At 30.8% G+C, this 19,702-nt stretch overlaps 3 protein-coding genes across 5 annotated transcripts; 2 read left to right on the top strand and 1 right to left on the bottom strand.

Moving 5' to 3' along the window:
- Positions 1–6,791: 6,791 nt before the first annotated feature.
- Positions 6,792–7,873, top strand: eIF3g1 (eukaryotic translation initiation factor 3 subunit g1). Its single transcript, XM_040719344.2, has 2 exons — positions 6,792–6,991; positions 7,056–7,873. The coding sequence occupies exons 1-2, from the start codon at positions 6,866–6,868 to the stop codon at positions 7,794–7,796; spliced, it is 867 nt and encodes a 288-aa protein (XP_040575278.1). The 5' UTR covers positions 6,792–6,865; the 3' UTR covers positions 7,797–7,873.
- Positions 7,874–13,093: 5,220 nt separating this feature from the next.
- Dnz1 (DNZDHHC/NEW1 zinc finger protein 11) lies at positions 13,094–15,040 on the top strand. Its single transcript, XM_040719123.2, has 2 exons — positions 13,094–13,527; positions 13,602–15,040. The coding sequence occupies exons 1-2, from the start codon at positions 13,294–13,296 to the stop codon at positions 14,187–14,189; spliced, it is 822 nt and encodes a 273-aa protein (XP_040575057.1). The 5' UTR covers positions 13,094–13,293; the 3' UTR covers positions 14,190–15,040.
- LOC121124023 (gelsolin, cytoplasmic) lies at positions 14,781–18,512 on the bottom strand. 3 transcript variants are annotated; one of them, XM_040719120.2, is made up of 8 exons: positions 18,279–18,512; positions 17,530–17,623; positions 17,396–17,470; positions 16,845–17,331; positions 16,443–16,783; positions 15,419–16,387; positions 15,253–15,363; positions 14,781–15,201 (listed from the first exon to the last, which is right to left on the bottom strand). In XM_040719120.2, exons 2-8 carry the CDS (start codon positions 17,581–17,583, stop codon positions 15,097–15,099), a joined length of 2,142 nt encoding a protein of 713 aa, XP_040575054.1. In that variant the 5' UTR covers positions 17,584–17,623; positions 18,279–18,512; the 3' UTR covers positions 14,781–15,096. The 3 variants fall into 3 exon arrangements, with proteins under 3 accessions (XP_040575054.1, XP_040575056.1, XP_040575055.1); XM_040719122.2 differs by having other exon boundaries at positions 18,275–18,460; XM_040719121.2 differs by having other exon boundaries at positions 18,271–18,375.
- Positions 18,513–19,702: the final 1,190 nt, after the last annotated feature.

Genomic DNA, 19,702 nt, shown 5'->3' with positions numbered 1-19,702 from the left:
ATACGTCCAAATCGACTACATTGTATAGGGTTATCTAGAGTCAAAGGTTAAAGTTCAATCCTCTCAGAATTTGGTATCCCTCCGCAATGCCATCGATTAAGAGTGGATAAAACTTCTGAAAAAATACAACCATACAACATTAAAATATTTCCATTAACTTTTATCGGATATATTTGCTAACAACGGCAGTTATATAGAAAAAGTAATTTATAGAAAATAAACTCAAAAATATGCAATAAATCTTTTTTTATACTGTTTTCTAAATATATATTTTTGTCTGATTAATTATCATATGAGTAAACTTAGGATTTTTTAGCGATTTTTTTTGCCAGAATAAGCAAAAAAAAAGGGCTAAAATTATGAAAAATGATCACCGAAAATTTCAAAATTGAAAGATTTACGTCCGACCCTTTGCATTAATAGAGTATCAGGATTTCTGTGAATGAAAAAAGCTATTTTTCTTTGAAGTATTTTCCTTTTTGGAATTTTCATAATCTTTTTTTCGTCTTCAGAATGTATATTCTTTGAATTATAATTGAATTGCCCTTCTTTTTTAAATGCAATCATCACATTGTTACAAATAAAATAAAATCCCAAAGGGAACACTTATATAAAAGACTTAAGACAATCACCATTTCCAAGCTAAAAATAAACTTAAAATAAATTAAACATAAATATAAACCCACCATAAGGAAAATAACACCTTCTCTTAAAGTAAAAGCTATCCATGTCATTTCACGACACTTCGTGCTTACTGTCAAAATCACAAACATCTATAAAAACATCCCCAAAACGACCATTGGTAATAATTATGTGAATAAAACATAAAATGTTTTGCTTGTTCCATTGCAGATCTCGACTAAACCCCCATATATTTCTTCTCACGCTTTCTAGGGCATCACATCTTGTTATAAGTGAGATGAATTAAGATATCCAAGAATTTTAGCTTTAGCTTAGACACTTTCCATGATTTTTAAAACTTAATTTGACCGCGACATGTACTATCAAATTAAGTATATTCATTCATCACTTCTTTATTATGTCGATTACTTTTGGAAACATTATTTACAATTTAGATGGTTGATAAGAATAATTTGTAGATAGAAATTGACGATAATTTGTCGAAGGATTCAAGTGTAATCCACACCCAATTTTGAGAAAAATCATTCTAGTTTACTTTTATATTGACGGGCCACATTTTTTAATTTTCTTATATTTCTTTAATAATATATATTACAGTCACCACTCCGTAACAGAGTAGGCCGTCATCATCCATCAAAAATTCCTTGATATGTCCAAAAAACATTTCTATATTCTGAGGGATTTTTTTTTTCAATGAATCAAAAGACGAAAGAAATTAAAAGATCAAACATTTTTTCTTATATAAATATATATTATATCTACATATGTGTAGTGTATACCTATAAATATGATGAAAATCTGTCAGACTATTTATCATTATTGAAGGAAAGGAATGTCTTTCTTTAATGTCAGCATATGTGTACGTACTTTTTCATTAAGAAACGAAATATTTTATTCGTGTAATCCAATCACAATGTTTACCAGCATACTTTGACATATATACAATATACGTATAACTAGTAGAGATAGACCGAAGGAGGTTCAACCGAAGTCGGGCCGAAGGTCGAAGCATAGACTAACCTTTGGCCGAAGCCGAAGGTGACATAATGTAAATACAGCCTACAATAAATGACGTTAAGTGAATTTTGCTAACAATCGATAAAACATTTTTTTTAGTCAAATGACCGAGAGGGACAACCAGATACTATTTTAGCAACTCTAAAAACTTCAGGGTGAACTTTACTATTTTCCTGACAGTACAAAAGAGTGCACAAATCCCATCAGCATCACAGTATTCTAGTTTTGACATAGTACCAAATACCTAGGGATCCTATTGCACAGTCCCTGGATCGTTTCCAGTACAAGGATTTTCGAAAGAAACCAACTGAATCTGTGGCTTCTCCGCAAAATCAACCATATTCAGTATTTTGAAAGTTGTACTAGGAGGGGCAAGAGATTTGAAAATTGTTCTAGGAGGGGGTGCAAATCGTATTTAATTACATACTAAGTAGATTTTATAAATGATTTATGTCTACAGACAATAAATGATAAATATTGAAGTAAAAAAGAGAGGTTAATAATTAAAACAAAGTACTTTCATATTGTGCAGTAACAAAGATTTAAGGTGCTAATATCGGGTTGAAATTGAAATACGTCTTATCAACAAATTAAATGGAAACTTTACAACTTACTAGATAAATAAATGGTTTTAAATCCATAATAACTTTTATTTTATCCATAACACCCAATTTGTAGTTTTGAAGACTATCTTGAGATAATTTATTTTCCAGCAAATGGTGCAAGTAAACAGGTCAATGAATTTTTAAAAAATAGCATGGGTTAAATATAAAGAATTTATCTACATTAAATATGAATGACATTAATTTTATTTCCCCCATTTAAGTAATGAAAATCCAGCATTTCTATAGGGATCCTCAAAACACTTATATACTTCCGTGCACGCCTCTTGCAAGTTTTTTCTCTCTTTAATTCGGCATTTGGTAACATACCTACTTCATTTGGTCTATTTAAGGTATTATATATAATATACACTTACACATAGAGTTTCATTGTGAACTCCAATTCAAGGTAATTAATTTACTGCCGCTCCAAAACATCAAACAAAAATATATTAATGAGTATTTTTTAGGTTGGACTTTTTATACTAGATAAATAAATGAATAAATAAAAATTCAAAAATGAACGATTGAACGAGGAAAAAATAAACGAATGAACGGAGAACAGAAAGTTTTTAGAAAATGAACGGAAAAAGGGTGAACGGGTACAAACCTGTCAAACCCTGACAACATCTCGAATTTTAAACACTAAGAGGAAGTCAAATTTATCTCCAAAAATTCAAATTAATCCGTCGTATAATTTTTTGTGTAATATGAACTTGGCTTTGAGATTTAATTTTTCATATTTCAGAATATTTTTAGTCAAAATTATCTTCTCAAATCCTATTGAGTTTTGCCGCGATACTAAACCGATTATTTGCAGACGTTAAACTGTCCCAATTCAATAATTGTTGATAATTGTACACAGCTTAACTATTTCCACCAATCTACATTCAATCAGAAAACTAATTGATGGAAAAAAAAAGCAGAAACATCAAAAGCCGACGAACAAAATAGAGCTTTTTCACTGACGTCATAAATTGCATTATAATTGAAGGAGACTCTATCTTGGGGGCTCAAGTTGATACTTTTACAACATAAAATGGACAAAATTTACAATAAGTCTGAATTAAACTTCATCAAATAGCTTTTAGAATAAAGAAAGGTTTATACCAGCATTAGAATCTAAATGATGATACTAATAAACACTTATATTTGAATTAAATCAAAGTAATTTGTACTAAAAATCATAAAAATGGCTAGATTTGTATATATATATTTCCCCATTGATTAGCGACGAGAAAAGTAAGACAAATAGGGTAGGAAAAATATTTGGTTCTTTCAATTGTAATAGTTAATTTTTATAAAAAATAACATGTATAAGGATGCAATAACATATTTTTAATACAAATTGGGGTCTGATATTTAATAAAACTAGACAATGTTTATAGGGAGTAAGGTTTGAGTCATTTTCTTGGTCACATTTTCAATCAAATGATTCACTACTGGCCTTAACCTTAAAGGGAACATTGGCATATAATGTGCATATAATCAAAAATAACTTGTTGAACTAAAGTTTTACAACTGTAGTAGTGACCATTTTAAAACAAACTTGCCCACATAGCGTTTTGCATCATTGGTTACATTGCAAGGAATGGTGGAAGAGTTCAGGAGCATCTTCTTCTACTAAATTTTATATTTACTCCACTTCTAGGTAAGTTATGGACAAGAAAAAATTATAATATGTAATAGCATTTAAGTTTTTTAGCCTGAGCTATTAATTCATACGTATATGTACTATTTGGAGAGAACATTTTTATCATTTATTCACAAATTTTAAGACATTTGTTCAATTTAAAAAAAATGAATTAATTTGTTTTTGTTATTTTAAATTTTCTCCCTGTAATATAGTAAATGACGCATATTAATACTAAAAACATATTTAAAATTTTGAAAATTTGGTACAAAATAATTTGTTCCTTATAAGGTTAATATGAATGCAAAAAAGGGTTTTCATTATTATAATACTTGGTTTTTTAGGTCCCCAAAATGGCCAACATCAACAATATGATACCATGTGAAAATTTAAAAAATGCTAACTATATGTCTATGCCAGGGCTAGGGAGTCGTTACATGCCCGACTCCGACTCCAACTTCAACATACCATTTTTTTAATAATATATTTTATAGGTTATATGAGTACTATTGATTCATTTGAGTCTAAAGACTAAAAATATAGATTTAATTTATGGCTATAGGTAGTTATTACTCTTATTAGTTATATGCAGCAAATAATTGTCCCATGTATAAAGAAAATATTTTGAATATTAGATATTTAACAAGATAAACAACAAATGCGATCGATCAAAATGTATCTATTGCTAATATATTTATAAGTTTCCGAAAATAATTTATGCACATGTAACCGAGAAACGACAATATAAAAAACCTCTCACTACAACGTTTCACTTCAAACTCATGACATTGAGTATTCACATGAGTCATTTAGATTCTAATGCTGGTATAAGCCTTTCTTTATTCTAAAAGCTTTTTGATGAAGTTTAATTCAGACTTATTGTAAATTTTGTCCATTTTATGTTGTAAAAGTATCAACTTGAGCCCCCAAGATAGAGTCTCCTTCAATTATAATGCAATTTATGACGTCAGTGAAAAAGCTCAATATTGTTCGTGGGATTTTGATGTTTCTGCTAAGTAATAACTTAGCATGGCAAGTGGCTATAATTTCTTACAACATAATAATTTAAACTTTAGAAATGTTCGGAAATTGTTATAGTATGGACCATAGAGCACGTTTGAAATTTGTAAACTAAACTTATAAGTTAGTTAACTTTCGAGTTTCATAAATTAATTATATTTAATACCTATAATTTGATTACAATTTAAGAAAAAACACTACAAACAATCAATGTAAGCCTTAGATCAACAATAAGTTTTATACACATAAATTATAATAATTTTTGTTGCCAGAGTCGAAGTTTGTACAAATTTTCCGACTCCCCCCAAAAGTGCACCGACTCTGTCTCCACAACCCAGGTCAATACCATGTAATTTTTGTGTTTTTCTGGTCCCATTCCAATTTTTCTGTAACCCCAAGTTGTCTCATCATTTATGAAACTATATAGGTACATTATATCAATGAATACGTTAATATATTATTGATTAGGTATATGTACACACTTTTATTTTCGAGAATGTTTTCCCTTAGTTTAAAAATCTTGTTTGTACTCTATACTAAGTCCAAAATGGATATATCCTTCTAAATCAAAAGTACTTATCCTACCTCATAAGATGAATTAAAAAAGTTATTAATAATAACCAAACCCAGACAATTTTTGCATAATTTGTTGAGCCAGTACGTCCCTTTTTCATACGTTGTGGCACAATAGAAAAGCAGGCTTGAACGATTTTGCTAACAATTGAGTTTGAATTATATTTATATTCTTCCGTGAATAATCGCCAATATATATAAACAAATCAATCTTATTAACCCTTTGGATGCGCTGCAAATTGTACTTAATGAGGCTAAAATTGATCATCACTTAAAAATAATGAGAAGTTAATAGATTTTATTTGAAAGGTCATATTTGAGTCTCTTAAATCAAATAAAGATTAAATACTATAGTTAAATTTTTGAGTACCTTGACTCATCCACAAATTCGAAAACAAAGCCTATAATTGACTCAAATATGTTTATGAAACACTAGTCTGTATGGGTAAATATTAAGTAAAAAAATATTTTGAGGTTTTCTGCTTTTCTTGATTTTTGTTCAAGATGTGTTTTGTGTTGACGCAGCACATTTATATCAGCATGATAAAAATTGGACTAAAATATTCTAAAATTTAAAGTTAAATATGTGTTAATTAAATCAAAAATACCAACTCTGCAAGTAAAAGAAATAAGTACACATAAAGTATTTAAAATTAATAATTATTATACTTATATACTAATATAAGTATTAATATATTAATTTATTAGCTATTTATTACTTTGGATCAACTAGGACTCATATTACACTAAATTTTTAATCGGTGGTCCTTCAACATAAAAGGTAGATCAAACAATTTTTCTCAAAATTGAGAGTAAATTAAACTAAATTATTTGCCGAATTATAGTCTATTCCTATTAACAGAAAATATCATATATGAAGTTTTTTTTATTGATGTAATCAGTATTTACACAATTAATATATAAATCATCAATGGAATATTCGACTATTGCATGGTCCTCATCCCAAGTACTGTAAATCCTTCATTTAAAATTATTCATATCATTTTAAGGTTACAAATGGTAAAAAATTGTAACTTAACATATTATATATAAATTCGGATTTTCTCCTTTCTTGATTGTTGTTCAAGATTCTTTTTATGTTAACACACCATATGTATAATAATCAATATTTTACATATAAATGAATAGATGGCGCTGACTAAGTATATTAGTAATTAATGCTAGGTGGTATGACGTCATCTAATGCAACATTGGTTAGTAGTTTGTAAATAAGAGAAATCCTTCCAATGAAGAGAGTACAATCCTATTTTTTCCCCCGTTGTGGTCTCTTTTCTCTTTCTTTTAGAAGAGAGGAATAAAAAAACACACGTTCGTTTCCGTCAGGTTTTCATTTGTGATCAATTTTTTTGAAGCAGCAATGGGGGAAGTGAAATCATCTTGGGCCAGTGAGATTGAGATTGAGGAGGACGATGCCCCTTCTGAGACCATCGATGGTAATACCAAGGTCGTGACGGACTTCTTCGTAAACGAGGACGAGAAGAAGGTGAGATCTGAGGGTTCTAAGGGAAGGGTTGGATCTAATTTGTGACTCTTGTGTGTTTCTGCAGGTGAAATGGATCCGAACCTACAAGATTGAGAAGAAGATTGTGTCCAAGGCCATAGCGCGAAGGAAGGGTCTTGCCAAGTTTGGAGATTGTTTAAAGGACCGTCCGGGTCCGGACCCGGCCACGACCCAACTGCACGAAGAGGTGACGATGCAATACATTTCCTCCAAGGAAGAGAACGAAAAGGACTCGAACGACACGGAGTTGGACAAACTCAAGAAAATGAACAAGGGAATGATCAAATGTCGTATCTGCAAAGAGGACCATTGGACCACCAACTGTCCCTACAAGGACACTCTGGGTCCCCTCAGAGAATCCCTCTCCGCTGGAAAGGAGGATGAAGACCCCGAAAAGTCTGAATCCCCAACACCTGCTCCTAATGCTGGGTCTTCAGCACCTAGTAGCAGAGCCTATGTTCCACCAAGTCGTCGCGAAGGTGCTCGAGATAGGATCATTGGGGATTCCATGTCTGATCGTCGTAGAAACGAAGATAACGCCGCCATTCGTGTTTCCAATCTTAGCGAAAATACACAAGAAAGTGACGTTCAAGAATTGTTCAAGCCCTTCGGAGCTATTGCACGTATCTTTTTGGCTAAGGATAAGCAAACAGGTCAATGTAAAGGGTTTGCCTTCATTCATTATTATAAGAAGGAAGAGGCTGCTAAAGCCATTGCGACTCTTAATGGATATGGCTATGACTATCTCATTCTTAGTGTTGAGTGGGCTAAGCCCACTGGCACATAACAATTTCTTCTTAATATAGTGTATTCAATATATTTATATTTTCCGTGTGTCCAAAATAAATCCATATTTTGAACTGACGATTTTGGGTTAGATCATGTGTTTCAATTCGGTTGTTCATTTTTCTGTTAATGTTTGTCGTTATATATATGTAGCGTTCAGTTATACGTTGATTCCACGTTCTTCCCGAGAACATCTCTTGATCCATTATTTTGTATAAACTGTTCCAGTCGTTCACGTTTACTCGAGAATACAACTTATGTTTAGTAATTAGAAGAAGCGTTTATTATTCTGGAGAAACTACATATATATATATATATATATATATATATATACATATATTTGATCAATTCATATTTGAATATGTCAATTATGAGCTAAATAACTTCAGTTAACATAGATAAAGTTATTTCATGTTTGTACCTAACAAACATTGCACTCATATTCTATTCATTTATAAAAGAATATTACTTATGTAGTCCCTCGCAAATATATTCTAATTTAAGTTAACTTTTCTTTCTTCCTACAATTAATTAAATAAATGGTAAGAAAGGGCGCTATACTAAGTCTTCTTGCAGCAATCTTTTAATCCTTTCAAGTAGTAGTTCTTTAATTCTGATGCGCGAGCTGCTTCTAGGGGTACGTGGAGAAACGTCATATATATCTTGAGCCTCTTCTCGTCATCTCATTAGATTAAAACTAATTTTTTTGTATTTGACATCACTTAAGCATTTACCTTCCAGTACTTGTGCCCTCTTTTTAATACCATTTCCGAAATACTAGGTACAATTATGAGGCGTAGCTCAGGGTTAAATCATATAATTTTACCAGATTTCGATTATCAAATTGAAAGGAATAACAATATTTTACTCATTATATGTATACGTTTCATACTTTTGATTAAAACTTTTTTAATTGTTGATAATAAAAATGTGATTTTTTTTTTTTTGTCTAAACTTAAGAATGGTATAGGACATTCCTTTGCGAAATGCTGGTATCAAAAATGAGCCAACTGGTATTTAAGCAATTCAATTTATTTAAAAAATTATTTCGAAATTTGCAGAAATATATAATAAACCTTCTAAATTTATCTGCAAGATATGATGAATACATACTAGAACTACGATGGTAAAGCACCTTCCTTTGCGGACTGCTAGTATAAAAAATGATCTATAGATAGTTTCAAAACTATGCTGGCCAACAAACAAATGAGGTTTGGGGCTGTTCTAACATTACATATATAACTTGCTGTTGAACTTTAAAAGAATGAATTCCGATAGGTTTAAGTACATCTGAGGGTACAAAAATGATTCCACCCTCCGTTGAGGTAGCATAACGGTTTTACGATTCATTAAAAAGTATATGGCTCCAAAACTTCATCGAAATGTAGTGTTCATATGTTTAGTAAAATATTTTTTGGGGACGTAAGCTTGGGTTTGAAAATTAGATGGTAAAGGCGAAGTCGAAATGTAATCAAAAATAATACAAAATTTGTTCTATTGTTAATTGCGATTTTTGCATGTCACAGTAATTTTCATTTATCTAGTGAACGATAAAGTTGTAAAAGTTTTTTTGGCGATAGATAAATACCTAGTACTAATGAAGATATTACGATTTATTCTAGAAATTAAATGTATTTTAATAAACATTTTAAAAAATTGAAATTTTTTATGGACTATGCATCATATTTTTTCGAAAATCACACAAATAAAGGACTCCATATATTAAGAATTATCTGATTGTAAAATAACTAAATTTATAAATTGCAATGAAAAATTTACAGGTGAACCAAATTCGGAGTTTTGGGAATGAAAACGTTTGGTTAATTTGACATGGACCCAATAATAAAAATTTAAACACCCATTTGAGGTTGTTAAGTTGATCATTTAATACAAGGTTTTCGGAGTTGTATCTTACTAACACATTTTTCATGTACAAATTCCGAAAATATGTTTATTTATAGATTAACCTTAACCAAAAAGTGGTTGATATGAAGAAATGATAATTATTATTTTTTATATAACATTTTTAAAGGAATAAAAATATTTTTCCAATATTTTCCTTTTTCAAAATAACATTTTCCTTGTAATAATTTTTTTTAAAATGACCTTTTTACCGAAAAAATTAAAATAATTTTAAAAAGATTTGGCCCGACAACAGAACTATACTGTTAATTGTTTTCCTATGATCTTGGGTGTAATTGTATTTCATATCAATCTTTAATTGAGTATTTATAGAATTTAAAGAGCTAGCGATTTTTATTCAATCGTTCTATTCAATATCAAGAACTGAATTTACATAGCGCTCATGTTCAAACTAGACATGAGGTGATATCAAAATATTTTCCGATTCAATATTTCACTAGGGATTAGAAGTATTTGTAGCCCTCAAAACCTTTTTTTTTTATGTTATGTATTTAATCTTGATCCTATAGATCTTCTTCTCCACTTCCTTTTCACTTATTGTGATAATTTAATATGCGGTTTATTTATGATTGACTGATTACTTATATATTTATAACTATAAGTACCCTAAATGACACAATTGTAAACGTAAGAGTAGTGTAATATTTCTTTATTTATATAATATATATTTATTATACTATATCATTCCTCCATGATTTTTTATTCATTCTATTGGTCATTCTGGATCCTTTTGATAGTTTGTGTCAAGTAACCTCGTTAGTCACAACATTTTGTTTCATCACATTTGCCTTGTATTTGTTGCAAGTTACAAAGGTATATTTATTATGGATTTTTTTAAATTTATCCTTAAGATACGAGCAGAGATGTGAAAATGTGCAATTAAATCATTTAATTGTTCTTTCGTGAACCATCTGAGAGCATAGTTAAAAACTATTTTTCAAATATGAAAACTTCAACAATTCAACTTGACGATCCTTTCCCCTTTGTTTTTTCTCAAATGAGATTTAAAATTAAACAACTTGACATACGGGATAATATTCACTAATTAACAGAAACGTTCTACAAACCCTGATAATGAATAAATCTTATCTTAGATTTTGTTACTGATTGCATCATTATAAAATATTGGAATAAATATTGACATTTTCTAGAATTGTCTCCGATACGGAGCAGATAATATTGGACATTTTGCCTGATATATCGGGTTTCCGATTTCAATCTGATATATTTAACCACGTCTAGTTCAAACATGAGATACTTAAATAAAGTATTCCAAGTTATTTCATTAAAAATGTATAGTATTGATTTTCTACATAAATGATAACTTATTTGAGGTAGATATCGATTCTATATACATAATGTCTGTGATGGAAAATATGTCTCCATAACCAAAAATATAAATTAAATATAATTTTTAAGATACATTTTTCAAACTTGACAATATATACTTGTAACTTATGACATTAATTATGATAACCTGAAAGAAATAAAACTTTTAACAGAAAATGTTCTTTAATTTGGTATTATTAATCCTAAAATAATTCAATGACGCATGGTACTAGATGTTAAAAACTGACCAAACAAGGTTGTTTTATGGTTACATAACGATAGTGGCATACTTTTTTAAAATGACTAATAAAAGAATACGAATGGAATATGTTAACATAAAAAGTAAAAATAATTATTTAATGTAGTGTGAACATTGAATAAGTAGGAAGAAATCTGTCATTGTAGTTATTGAATGAATAAGCTGTGAGCACATTTCAGTGACTGAGAAGCTGCGATTCATATTGATTTAAAAATAAGTGTAAAAATCAGAAGCTTATGCATAGCAAAGGAATATGACGTCATATTCCTCGGTCAAGTCAATGAGGTCTAAATACTATTTGGAGAAACACCAGCTCTAATCACCGAACCTAAAAAACATCATATTTGATGATAAATTCTACTAGATATCAAAATTACGTAGTAATTTAATCAACTGTTTCATTTTCGGCTAATATTAGGAAACCACAGATTCCAAATCCATTTAACTCCATGAGTAAATATGAATGCATTTTTGCTGAATTCCGCCTCAATTAGATGTAATTATTTAAAATTTCATTATTTTGATCATTTATATGTCATAAAATTTTGATAATATGGGAAATAGATACAGTCTGGACGAAGTTTTCTATCTGTTCCAGTTCAGCAACCAACATATAAATACATAATCATCGTTATGTCGTTATAAATTAATTACGTTACTATTCAAAGATCAATCATCATTGGAGGATAGAATATTTCATAGTATTGGAATAAAACTTCTAACCTAATAATGTTGTAACACAATTTGAAGCCTCTGGTATTTTTTTTTTTTTTTTTTTGAAGTCTTCATTTTATCAAATGACTTTTTTTTAGAAAAGATTACTTGGAATTTTTTTTATTATTCATTTTTCCATTTGAAATTTTTCCATCCAAGCGATAAAATTTGATGGTGATGACAATAATTTTTTGACACCCCTGGAAGCTGGTACTTTATTTTTAAAGAGAAATTTACACTATTAATCAATTAATTAATATCTTTTTGAACAATTACGTTAGAAAACTCGTTAACATATATCTACTTTGATTTTAAGTTGTATACATTACAAGGGGCGTCCGCAAGATTACATTTTGAGGGTGGGTTCTTATTTTTTTAGAAGATACAATTTAAAAAAAATAGATTAAAGTGTTTTTGGTCGAGCTGGAATTTTAATAAGTGACTTTAATTAAAAAAATAAAATAGAAATTGAACAAAAATTTATTTTAACTATTTTGCCATTTTTCCTACAAAGCGATAATTTTTGAATGGTGAAGACAAAAATATCCGATTTGGGATGAAAGCTCAACCTTCTTCAACCCACCCCCTGTGGACGCCTCTGATTAAATCAATTCATCATTTTTTACTCAATATCAATGTGTGGAGATTTCAATTATTATCTCCAAATAGAAAAGTTGATTAAAATTATAACCACGACAAATTTAAATCTGTATAACTGTTTTAGATAGTTGATATTAAAGGACTCAAGGGTCTTTTGCGCCCTTTAGTTCATATGAGTTTACCCATAGAGAAAGAAATATATAATGAATGTGAAACTCACATATTAAGTAATACTCTCTTTTTGAATTAAGTCAACTTAAAAAAAAAAAGAAGAATAAAAACGTTCTAAGCTAACTCCTAATATTCCTTAAATGGAGCAATCCATCATTCCTAAACTAGTCAACATGTGACTTCCAACTTTAGTACACAGACTTAAGTATTTTTTCTCTATTTGAGTTCATCCAAAAAGAATGTTATTCATGCAAGAGGTTGCGTGATTCGAGTTTTTGATACTCTGGATAGTAGTAGGACTCAATGTATAAGTTTGTCTTATTTATTGTATTAGTTGTTGAATGAGAATGGAGTGAATTGAATTGACAATTTACTATTTATTATTTAGTCATAGTGGGACTGTGATTTGCGTGAGAAGAGTCCAACTGAAGGAGGAGACAAATAAGACTGATGAATGGAATGGTTTGTTTTTACAAATGAGTAGTGGAGCCTGAGGAAGAGCATGGTGTTCATCCGAGGAGATCCGTGTGGGATCATTTGTCTGTTAATGACCTACGGCGCCGTGTTCTATGCGGACTATGTGGTGGTTCGATGGATTGTGCTTCAGAGTATGAACCACACCCTCTGGGGCTCCGTGCACGTCGTCTTGTTCAACGTCATCGTATTCCTCTTATTTATGGCTCATGGGCGAGCAGTCTTCTCTGATCCTGGGATCGTTCCTCCGCCCAAACACAAGGTTCTGCTATTTGAATGTGAATCCAGACTTGGATTTCCTTGAATCTATCTCATTGCCTACTCCTCCATTTCCAGGTTGATTTCTCTGACATTCACTCGGACTCTGGTGCATCCATGAGAGAGGACTGGACTGTGTGCACAAGGTGTGAAATGTACCGGCCCCCAAGGGCGTACCATTGTCGTATCTGTCGACATTGCATTCGTCGAATGGACCACCATTGTCCTTGGATTAATAATTGTGTGGGGGAATGGAATCAAAAGTTTTTCTTGCAGTTTCTTTTCTATGTGGGTGTTCTGAGTTCGTATTCTATAGCTCTTGTTGCCTCCTCTTGGTACATTTATGAAGAAAAAGATCCTCACATAAAGCAAACGCGTATTCTGCACTCTGTTATACTTGTTCTGGAAAGCCTTTTATTTGGAATGTTTGTTATAGCTATTGGATGCGATCAATTCGAAGCTATATTCACGGACGAGACTCTTGTGGAACAAGCTAAGAAGCAAGGTCCCTTTAGACCAAATAAGCCTAAAATGACATTACTAGCGGAGGTTTGCGGAAGAGTACACCCTCTGACATGGCTTCTACCTTGCTATAGTGCACCTATTGCAGCAGACAATCTTGTTCATCCTATTAATTCAACGCCATCTTCGTCATTCACTGTCTAAATAAATCACCCTTTCCACCTCAAACATCCTTATTTTTATATTCAAATCTGGTTTAGTTCATTGTTGTTGATATATTACTACAGAAAATTAGTCTCATGTCTTAGTTAGTACTAATCATGAAAATTAAAATTTCACAAATATTTTCTTATGGAGATTTTATAGTTGAAAGGGTTATTCACATTTTTTTGTGGCAGTTTACTGCCTCTGTAAAATTTACGTTTGGTTTCTCCTGTATTCATTTTAATTCATATTTTTTTTAAAGTTGCAAGGCTTTGAACAATCAATGCTGCATTTTTCTTCTCTTTTTTTTAACAAAAAATATTTATTAATGCAATAACATCTGCCTCAATCATCAAAATTTCATTTATTATTATTTTTTATTTGATTGTCCTAGGTAACTCCATCTTTTTACTAATTGAAGTCCTTTCCCAACAAAATACGATCTATTTTTGACAATTGTACACCCATAATTTTGTACATTTTCTGTAAAATGACTAGTCATATTTTCAATCGAAGACTTAGTAGTTACACAATTTTTCTTTTGTTTATCTTTAATTTTAACCCAGGAACTATAACTAATTAACTACCTAATTTAATTATTCTTACTAGAAATCTATTTATCCTTTATCTATTAAATCTTATACTCAGTATATTTAAACAAAAAAGCCATCCCTTGGCTTTTTCCTATGATACATTGCAGTCCCTTTTGGAAAAGAAAGGAAATAAGACACTTTTTTAAAACAGAAATATACATTTTTAGCACAACTTCTAGCACTAAAAGTAAATAAAAATAACAATTAAAAGATGTATGTTAAAAATTAATACATAGTGAAATAAAAGCTTTAAATAAATATAGTAAATTGGTTGTGATTTAAGACATTTTTCTTTGTTAGTTTGATTTGTTCGTCTATGAAAATACACATAAGAAACTCTTTGGTTCATCTCCTTCCTTTACAGTCATTAACAGAGTATTAGTTTCGTTTCTGTGAGTAGGATCATTTTTGAGATATTCCTATTAAAAAAAAGTATTGAAGATTATTTCCAAATAAAATTTTTGTCTTACCATTGCCAGGTCGTATCCTTTTTCCTTTTCAGACTTATCAGCATCACTTCCGTTCCAGACATAGATTTCATCTCCAGAGTCTAAGATCATAACATCATCACTCACAAGATCCTATTGAAAATTAGAATAATTATCCAGTTGTCATTTTCTATCTCTTTCAACTTACATCTTTCTTGAAGTCAAAAATCTCTGAGGCACGGAATTTTCCTGATTGGGAGAAGAAACAATGGAACAGTCTGGGGCATAAAATAGGTTTATCCATTTCCACTCCTTTTGGATAGTCCATTTTTCCTCCTAATCCGCTCCAGAAGTCATCTGATTCACCACCTTCATTAATAGTTTCTACTTTTGAGTCAGGTGATACAAGAGATACAATTTGTCCTGCCAGTTCTTTCTCTTCATCGGAGGAACCTTTACCGTGCCAAATCCAGGTATTTTTAGGAGTCTCAAGAATGAAAACGTCGTCTGAATTTAATGATTCTGCTTTCTCTGGCATTTGAACGGCTCTTGTTGTATCAGGAGATGTAGCTCGAACTCTGAACAGCCTTGTACCATCGATATCATAAGTATCATGGTCATGGATATTCTTGAATCCAGAAGCTTTGCCACCAGAGAAAACGATCATTTTTCCTTGGAAAATCTTAAAAAAATGTTGGGGTTCTTGTCCTTGAACAACTCTAACTTGAACTGCTTTTCCATTTAAATTGTCGTCTAGCTTGATAGCATTAATGGCAGCTGAGGCACGTTCATCTTGAGAACTCTCATTACCAAGCCAAAAATAGACAATGTACCCAGTCCCTCTATTACCGTTGTATTCATATTGAATAATATAGGAATCTCCGCCAAAAAACATGCCGTATTTTTCGTCTTCGAGTGGTACCATAGTAAAATCTTCGATTTTCCAAATTTTTTTGGTACCATTTCCATTATCGGGCATAAACCCAATTGCAGTTCCTCGAGATCTGGACAGTCTTCGACGGTTTTCTGCATGAAGGGAAGCTACATCCCATTCTGCAATATTTGATGGTGGATATTTGCGACCAAGACCGGTTGCCGGACTATCTTCACTTTCTGTCCAAAATTTAAAAAATTGTTTAAACAATGAGGTTTCACCACCATCTACAACTCTCTCAATCTATGAAAAAATTTCAAGAAAATTAAATACTTCATTAATATCTCTAATTAAATACCTTAGTCCACTTGGGTAAGTTTTGTTTCGCCAAAAAATCTTCGCCTGCTTTTAACACGAATAGTCTTTCTTTCTTGGATGCTTCTTTTCCTATCCAAAGGAAAATACCAGCGAATTTTCCCGTATTAAGCAAGAAACAATCGTCTTTGTTCAGCATATCTTGTGTAAGTGGCCATTGTGCAACTTCAGTTACATTACATTCTCCAGAATCATCAGAGACTTTATAAAGAACAACATTTTTGTCTCGATCATCAACATTATCATCACCATCGTCACCAACAAGGTCATTGGCGGAGCCGACTCCAAGTTCCTCAAAAAATCTTGAGTTGTCATCCGATTCATCTATATAAATATAATTAAGATAATAGTAACAATATCAAATCCATTTATATAATTATTTTACCTAACAAAACAACATTAGCATCCCCGGCATGATCTTCATCCCGGATTTCATTTGCAACAAGACTTGATTTAAACTTTTCAACTCTTTTAGCTCCAGGAGGGCGGTAAACAAGAATATCATGACCCTTTCCAAGATCAAGCACGTAGCAGTCAGATTGATTTACAAGTGCAGGATCAAGAGCAATCTCTGCAACTCGAACATTTCGTTTTCCTTTAATTTGAAACAATCGTTTTACGACATCTTCTGGATCGACATGACTGAATCCACTTTTGATTCCTCCAGGAAGGTAACGAATTCCCTTTTTGAAACATGATTCGAATACAGCAGATTCATGTCCTTGCATTTCTCTATGCTGAATGGCTGCACCAGAGAGTTGTTCATCTAATTCCACACTTTTAATAGCAGCAGTGCCTGATTCATCTTGACTCGTTTCAGAACCAAGCCAAAAGAATATGTCATTCCTCAATCGGGAACTTCGCTCAGAAGTCTACATAGTATTACATAGCAAAATTTCATTCTTGAATATAATTATGTATATACAAGCATATTACCTTAAGTACAATATAAGAATCTCCCGTATAAAACTGCCCATATTTAGATTCGTCATATGGTACTGCTTCAAAATCCTATTAATTAATAAAGAAAATCAATATTTTTCCACATATAAAAAGTATTAGCAGCCTACCTCAATTCGCCAGATTTTAATTCCTGGTTCTTTTCCAACGTTCTCGTCAAACATGATCAAATATGTATACTGCTTGGAGTGGACTTATCAAAATCTAAAAAGGAACAACCATATCATATGTATTTTGAAATAATTATTTCCTGTAATTAGTACTATCAAGACATCATCCTATCCAAATGACTCATACAAATTAATGTCAAATTAGTTATCATAAGAAAATAATTATTATACATGATCAGTGGTCATAAAATTATAATTTGATCATTATACAACACATGATATGACTAATATTTGAAAACTAAATATTAAAATGCCAAATTATACATTAAAATTATTTTGTTACGCAAAAAAAAGTATTAAACTAGGTAAATGCTTTTTGAAAATGCTCCCAATAGTGAATAAATACATTGTTTGTTGTAAATCCAGAAATATAAACATTTAAAGATCAACTAATATTTAAAAGTCAAAATGGGGTGTGTATCTTAATGTTGAGCATTGAGATCTGTAAAAAAATCAAATTTACAACAGGGGGAAAATGTAAGAGGTAACAAACATATTATTTACTACAAAATAAAGGAATCTCTGAGTCACTAGGTGTATCCTACATAAATATAACGTGAATTTTAAATTCTAAAAATAAATATGTCAAAAGATGAGCCTCTTTTTTTCCAAATTAAAAACGACAATTTGTCAGTTGTATAAATATATATCGAATTATTCATAGTTGCAGAAAATCAATACCTACTTACGAAATTTGATTTGTGAAAAGAGGGGATTTTCAACTCTACAAAAGGGACACACCTCAATACTCAATGTCATTAAACAGAGGAATGAAAAAGAGAAACTGAGTTTCAGTTAAAATAAATCCGGCCGCTCCTACTTTATTTTTTTCCTTCTTCCCTTTTTGCCATTAGCTGTGTTTCATATTGCTGGCAAACGCAACTTTTTACTCTTATCTTGGTAGCTGGGCTCTCACCTCTCCCTCCTTCCCCTTCAATGATATTCTTACATAACATAGTACGCACACTCATAAAATCAGTCATCAATCACCAAGAATCTAATTCTAAAGTCTGCTATGCGTATAAAAATAAGCATATTCGCCGGCTTTGTGAGTTTGACCTCCTTGATACAAAAGGGAAATGAAATGAGTGGAGGTTCATTGTAACTATTTTTGTTCCCACTTTAAATAATTCGTTACAAATGCTAAAAATAGAATTTACAAATGCAAAAAGGTATAAAAAATGGGATCATCAAACTTATTCATACGTACATATATTTTTTGAATGCGACAAGGGAGGAATAGCTTGTTAGTATCTCGGGGGATCTGCTAAGAGAATATGAAAGAATAATTTATGTTACTAAAAAAATAGAGAAGTGAAGATCTTGAGAAAAACTTGTGTTACATATATAGATAAAATATATATGTCGTGTACAAGTTGCAACCAAAAAAATGTGATGAATAATTTTAAATGAAGGACCTACAGTACCTGGGATGAGGATAATCCAGCAATCGAATATTCCATAGATTAACCATATATTAATGTTTCCATTTTTGACTATTTTAGTACAAATGACTAAAACATCAGTATTTTGTGGCATATTATAAAGTTCAAATGACGACAGTTATATTACACATCAATACATAATAATCATGTTATTTTAATGGATCAAAATCAAATGATAGTATAGTATTAATAGTCGGTAATTAGAATTACCAATGTCGCAATTAAATAGTGGATTTTAAGACGAACAAATTGCAACTTGTACGACATATGCTTATGCTTGGATTACTTAACATGTTAAGTAATCTATGGCTTATGTAACACAAATCAATTTAAATATCCCAGTCGAAATGAATAAAAATAATTATCTAAAATTTTAATTAGTCATCAAAGTATTTCAAAGAAAATATAATCGACATCATAAAATATAAGTAATATTAATTAGATAAAATTAACAAGTGAGAAAATAATTCACCACGTAATGAAATTAATGCATGTTTTCCCAGAGTGATTATGATTGTTAAAGATTAACTTCATATTGTATACCTAGATTGTAAGAGATCTATGTCAAATCCTCCCCATAATATCTCAAGGGAATACCTTGCTCGAAATAAATTATGGAGGAAACATATTTCCATTTCCACATTGCATTGTAAATTAATTAATTATTT

Source organism: Lepeophtheirus salmonis, chromosome 9, assembly GCF_016086655.4.
Source record: "Lepeophtheirus salmonis chromosome 9, UVic_Lsal_1.4, whole genome shotgun sequence".
Taxonomy (NCBI): Eukaryota; Metazoa; Arthropoda; class Copepoda; order Siphonostomatoida; family Caligidae; genus Lepeophtheirus; species Lepeophtheirus salmonis.
The sequence above is the reverse complement of the archived record's forward strand: the minus strand, read 5'-3'. Positions and strand labels throughout refer to the sequence as shown.

Bases quoted from the DNA above. Each gene is read 5' to 3' on its own strand.
- eIF3g1 (XM_040719344.2), top strand. From the start codon at position 6,866: ATGGGGGAAGTGAAATCATCTTGGGCCAGTGAGATTGAGATTGAGGAG. The intron at 6,992-7,055 runs GTGAGATCTGAG...GTGTTTCTGCAG, and splicing joins TAAACGAGGACGAGAAGAAG to GTGAAATGGATCCGAACCTA.
- LOC121124023 (XM_040719120.2), bottom strand. From the start codon at position 17,583: ATGTTTGACGAGAACGTTGGAAAAGAACCAGGAATTAAAATCTGGCGA. The intron at 17,471-17,529 runs GTAGGCTGCTAA...ATTAATTAATAG, and splicing joins TTAAAATCTGGCGAATTGAG to GATTTTGAAGCAGTACCATA. The intron at 16,784-16,844 runs GTAAAATAATTA...ATATTTATATAG, and splicing joins TGCTAATGTTGTTTTGTTAG to ATGAATCGGATGACAACTCA.
- Dnz1 (XM_040719123.2), top strand. From the start codon at position 13,294: ATGGTGTTCATCCGAGGAGATCCGTGTGGGATCATTTGTCTGTTAATG. The intron at 13,528-13,601 runs GTTCTGCTATTT...CTCCATTTCCAG, and splicing joins TTCCTCCGCCCAAACACAAG to GTTGATTTCTCTGACATTCA.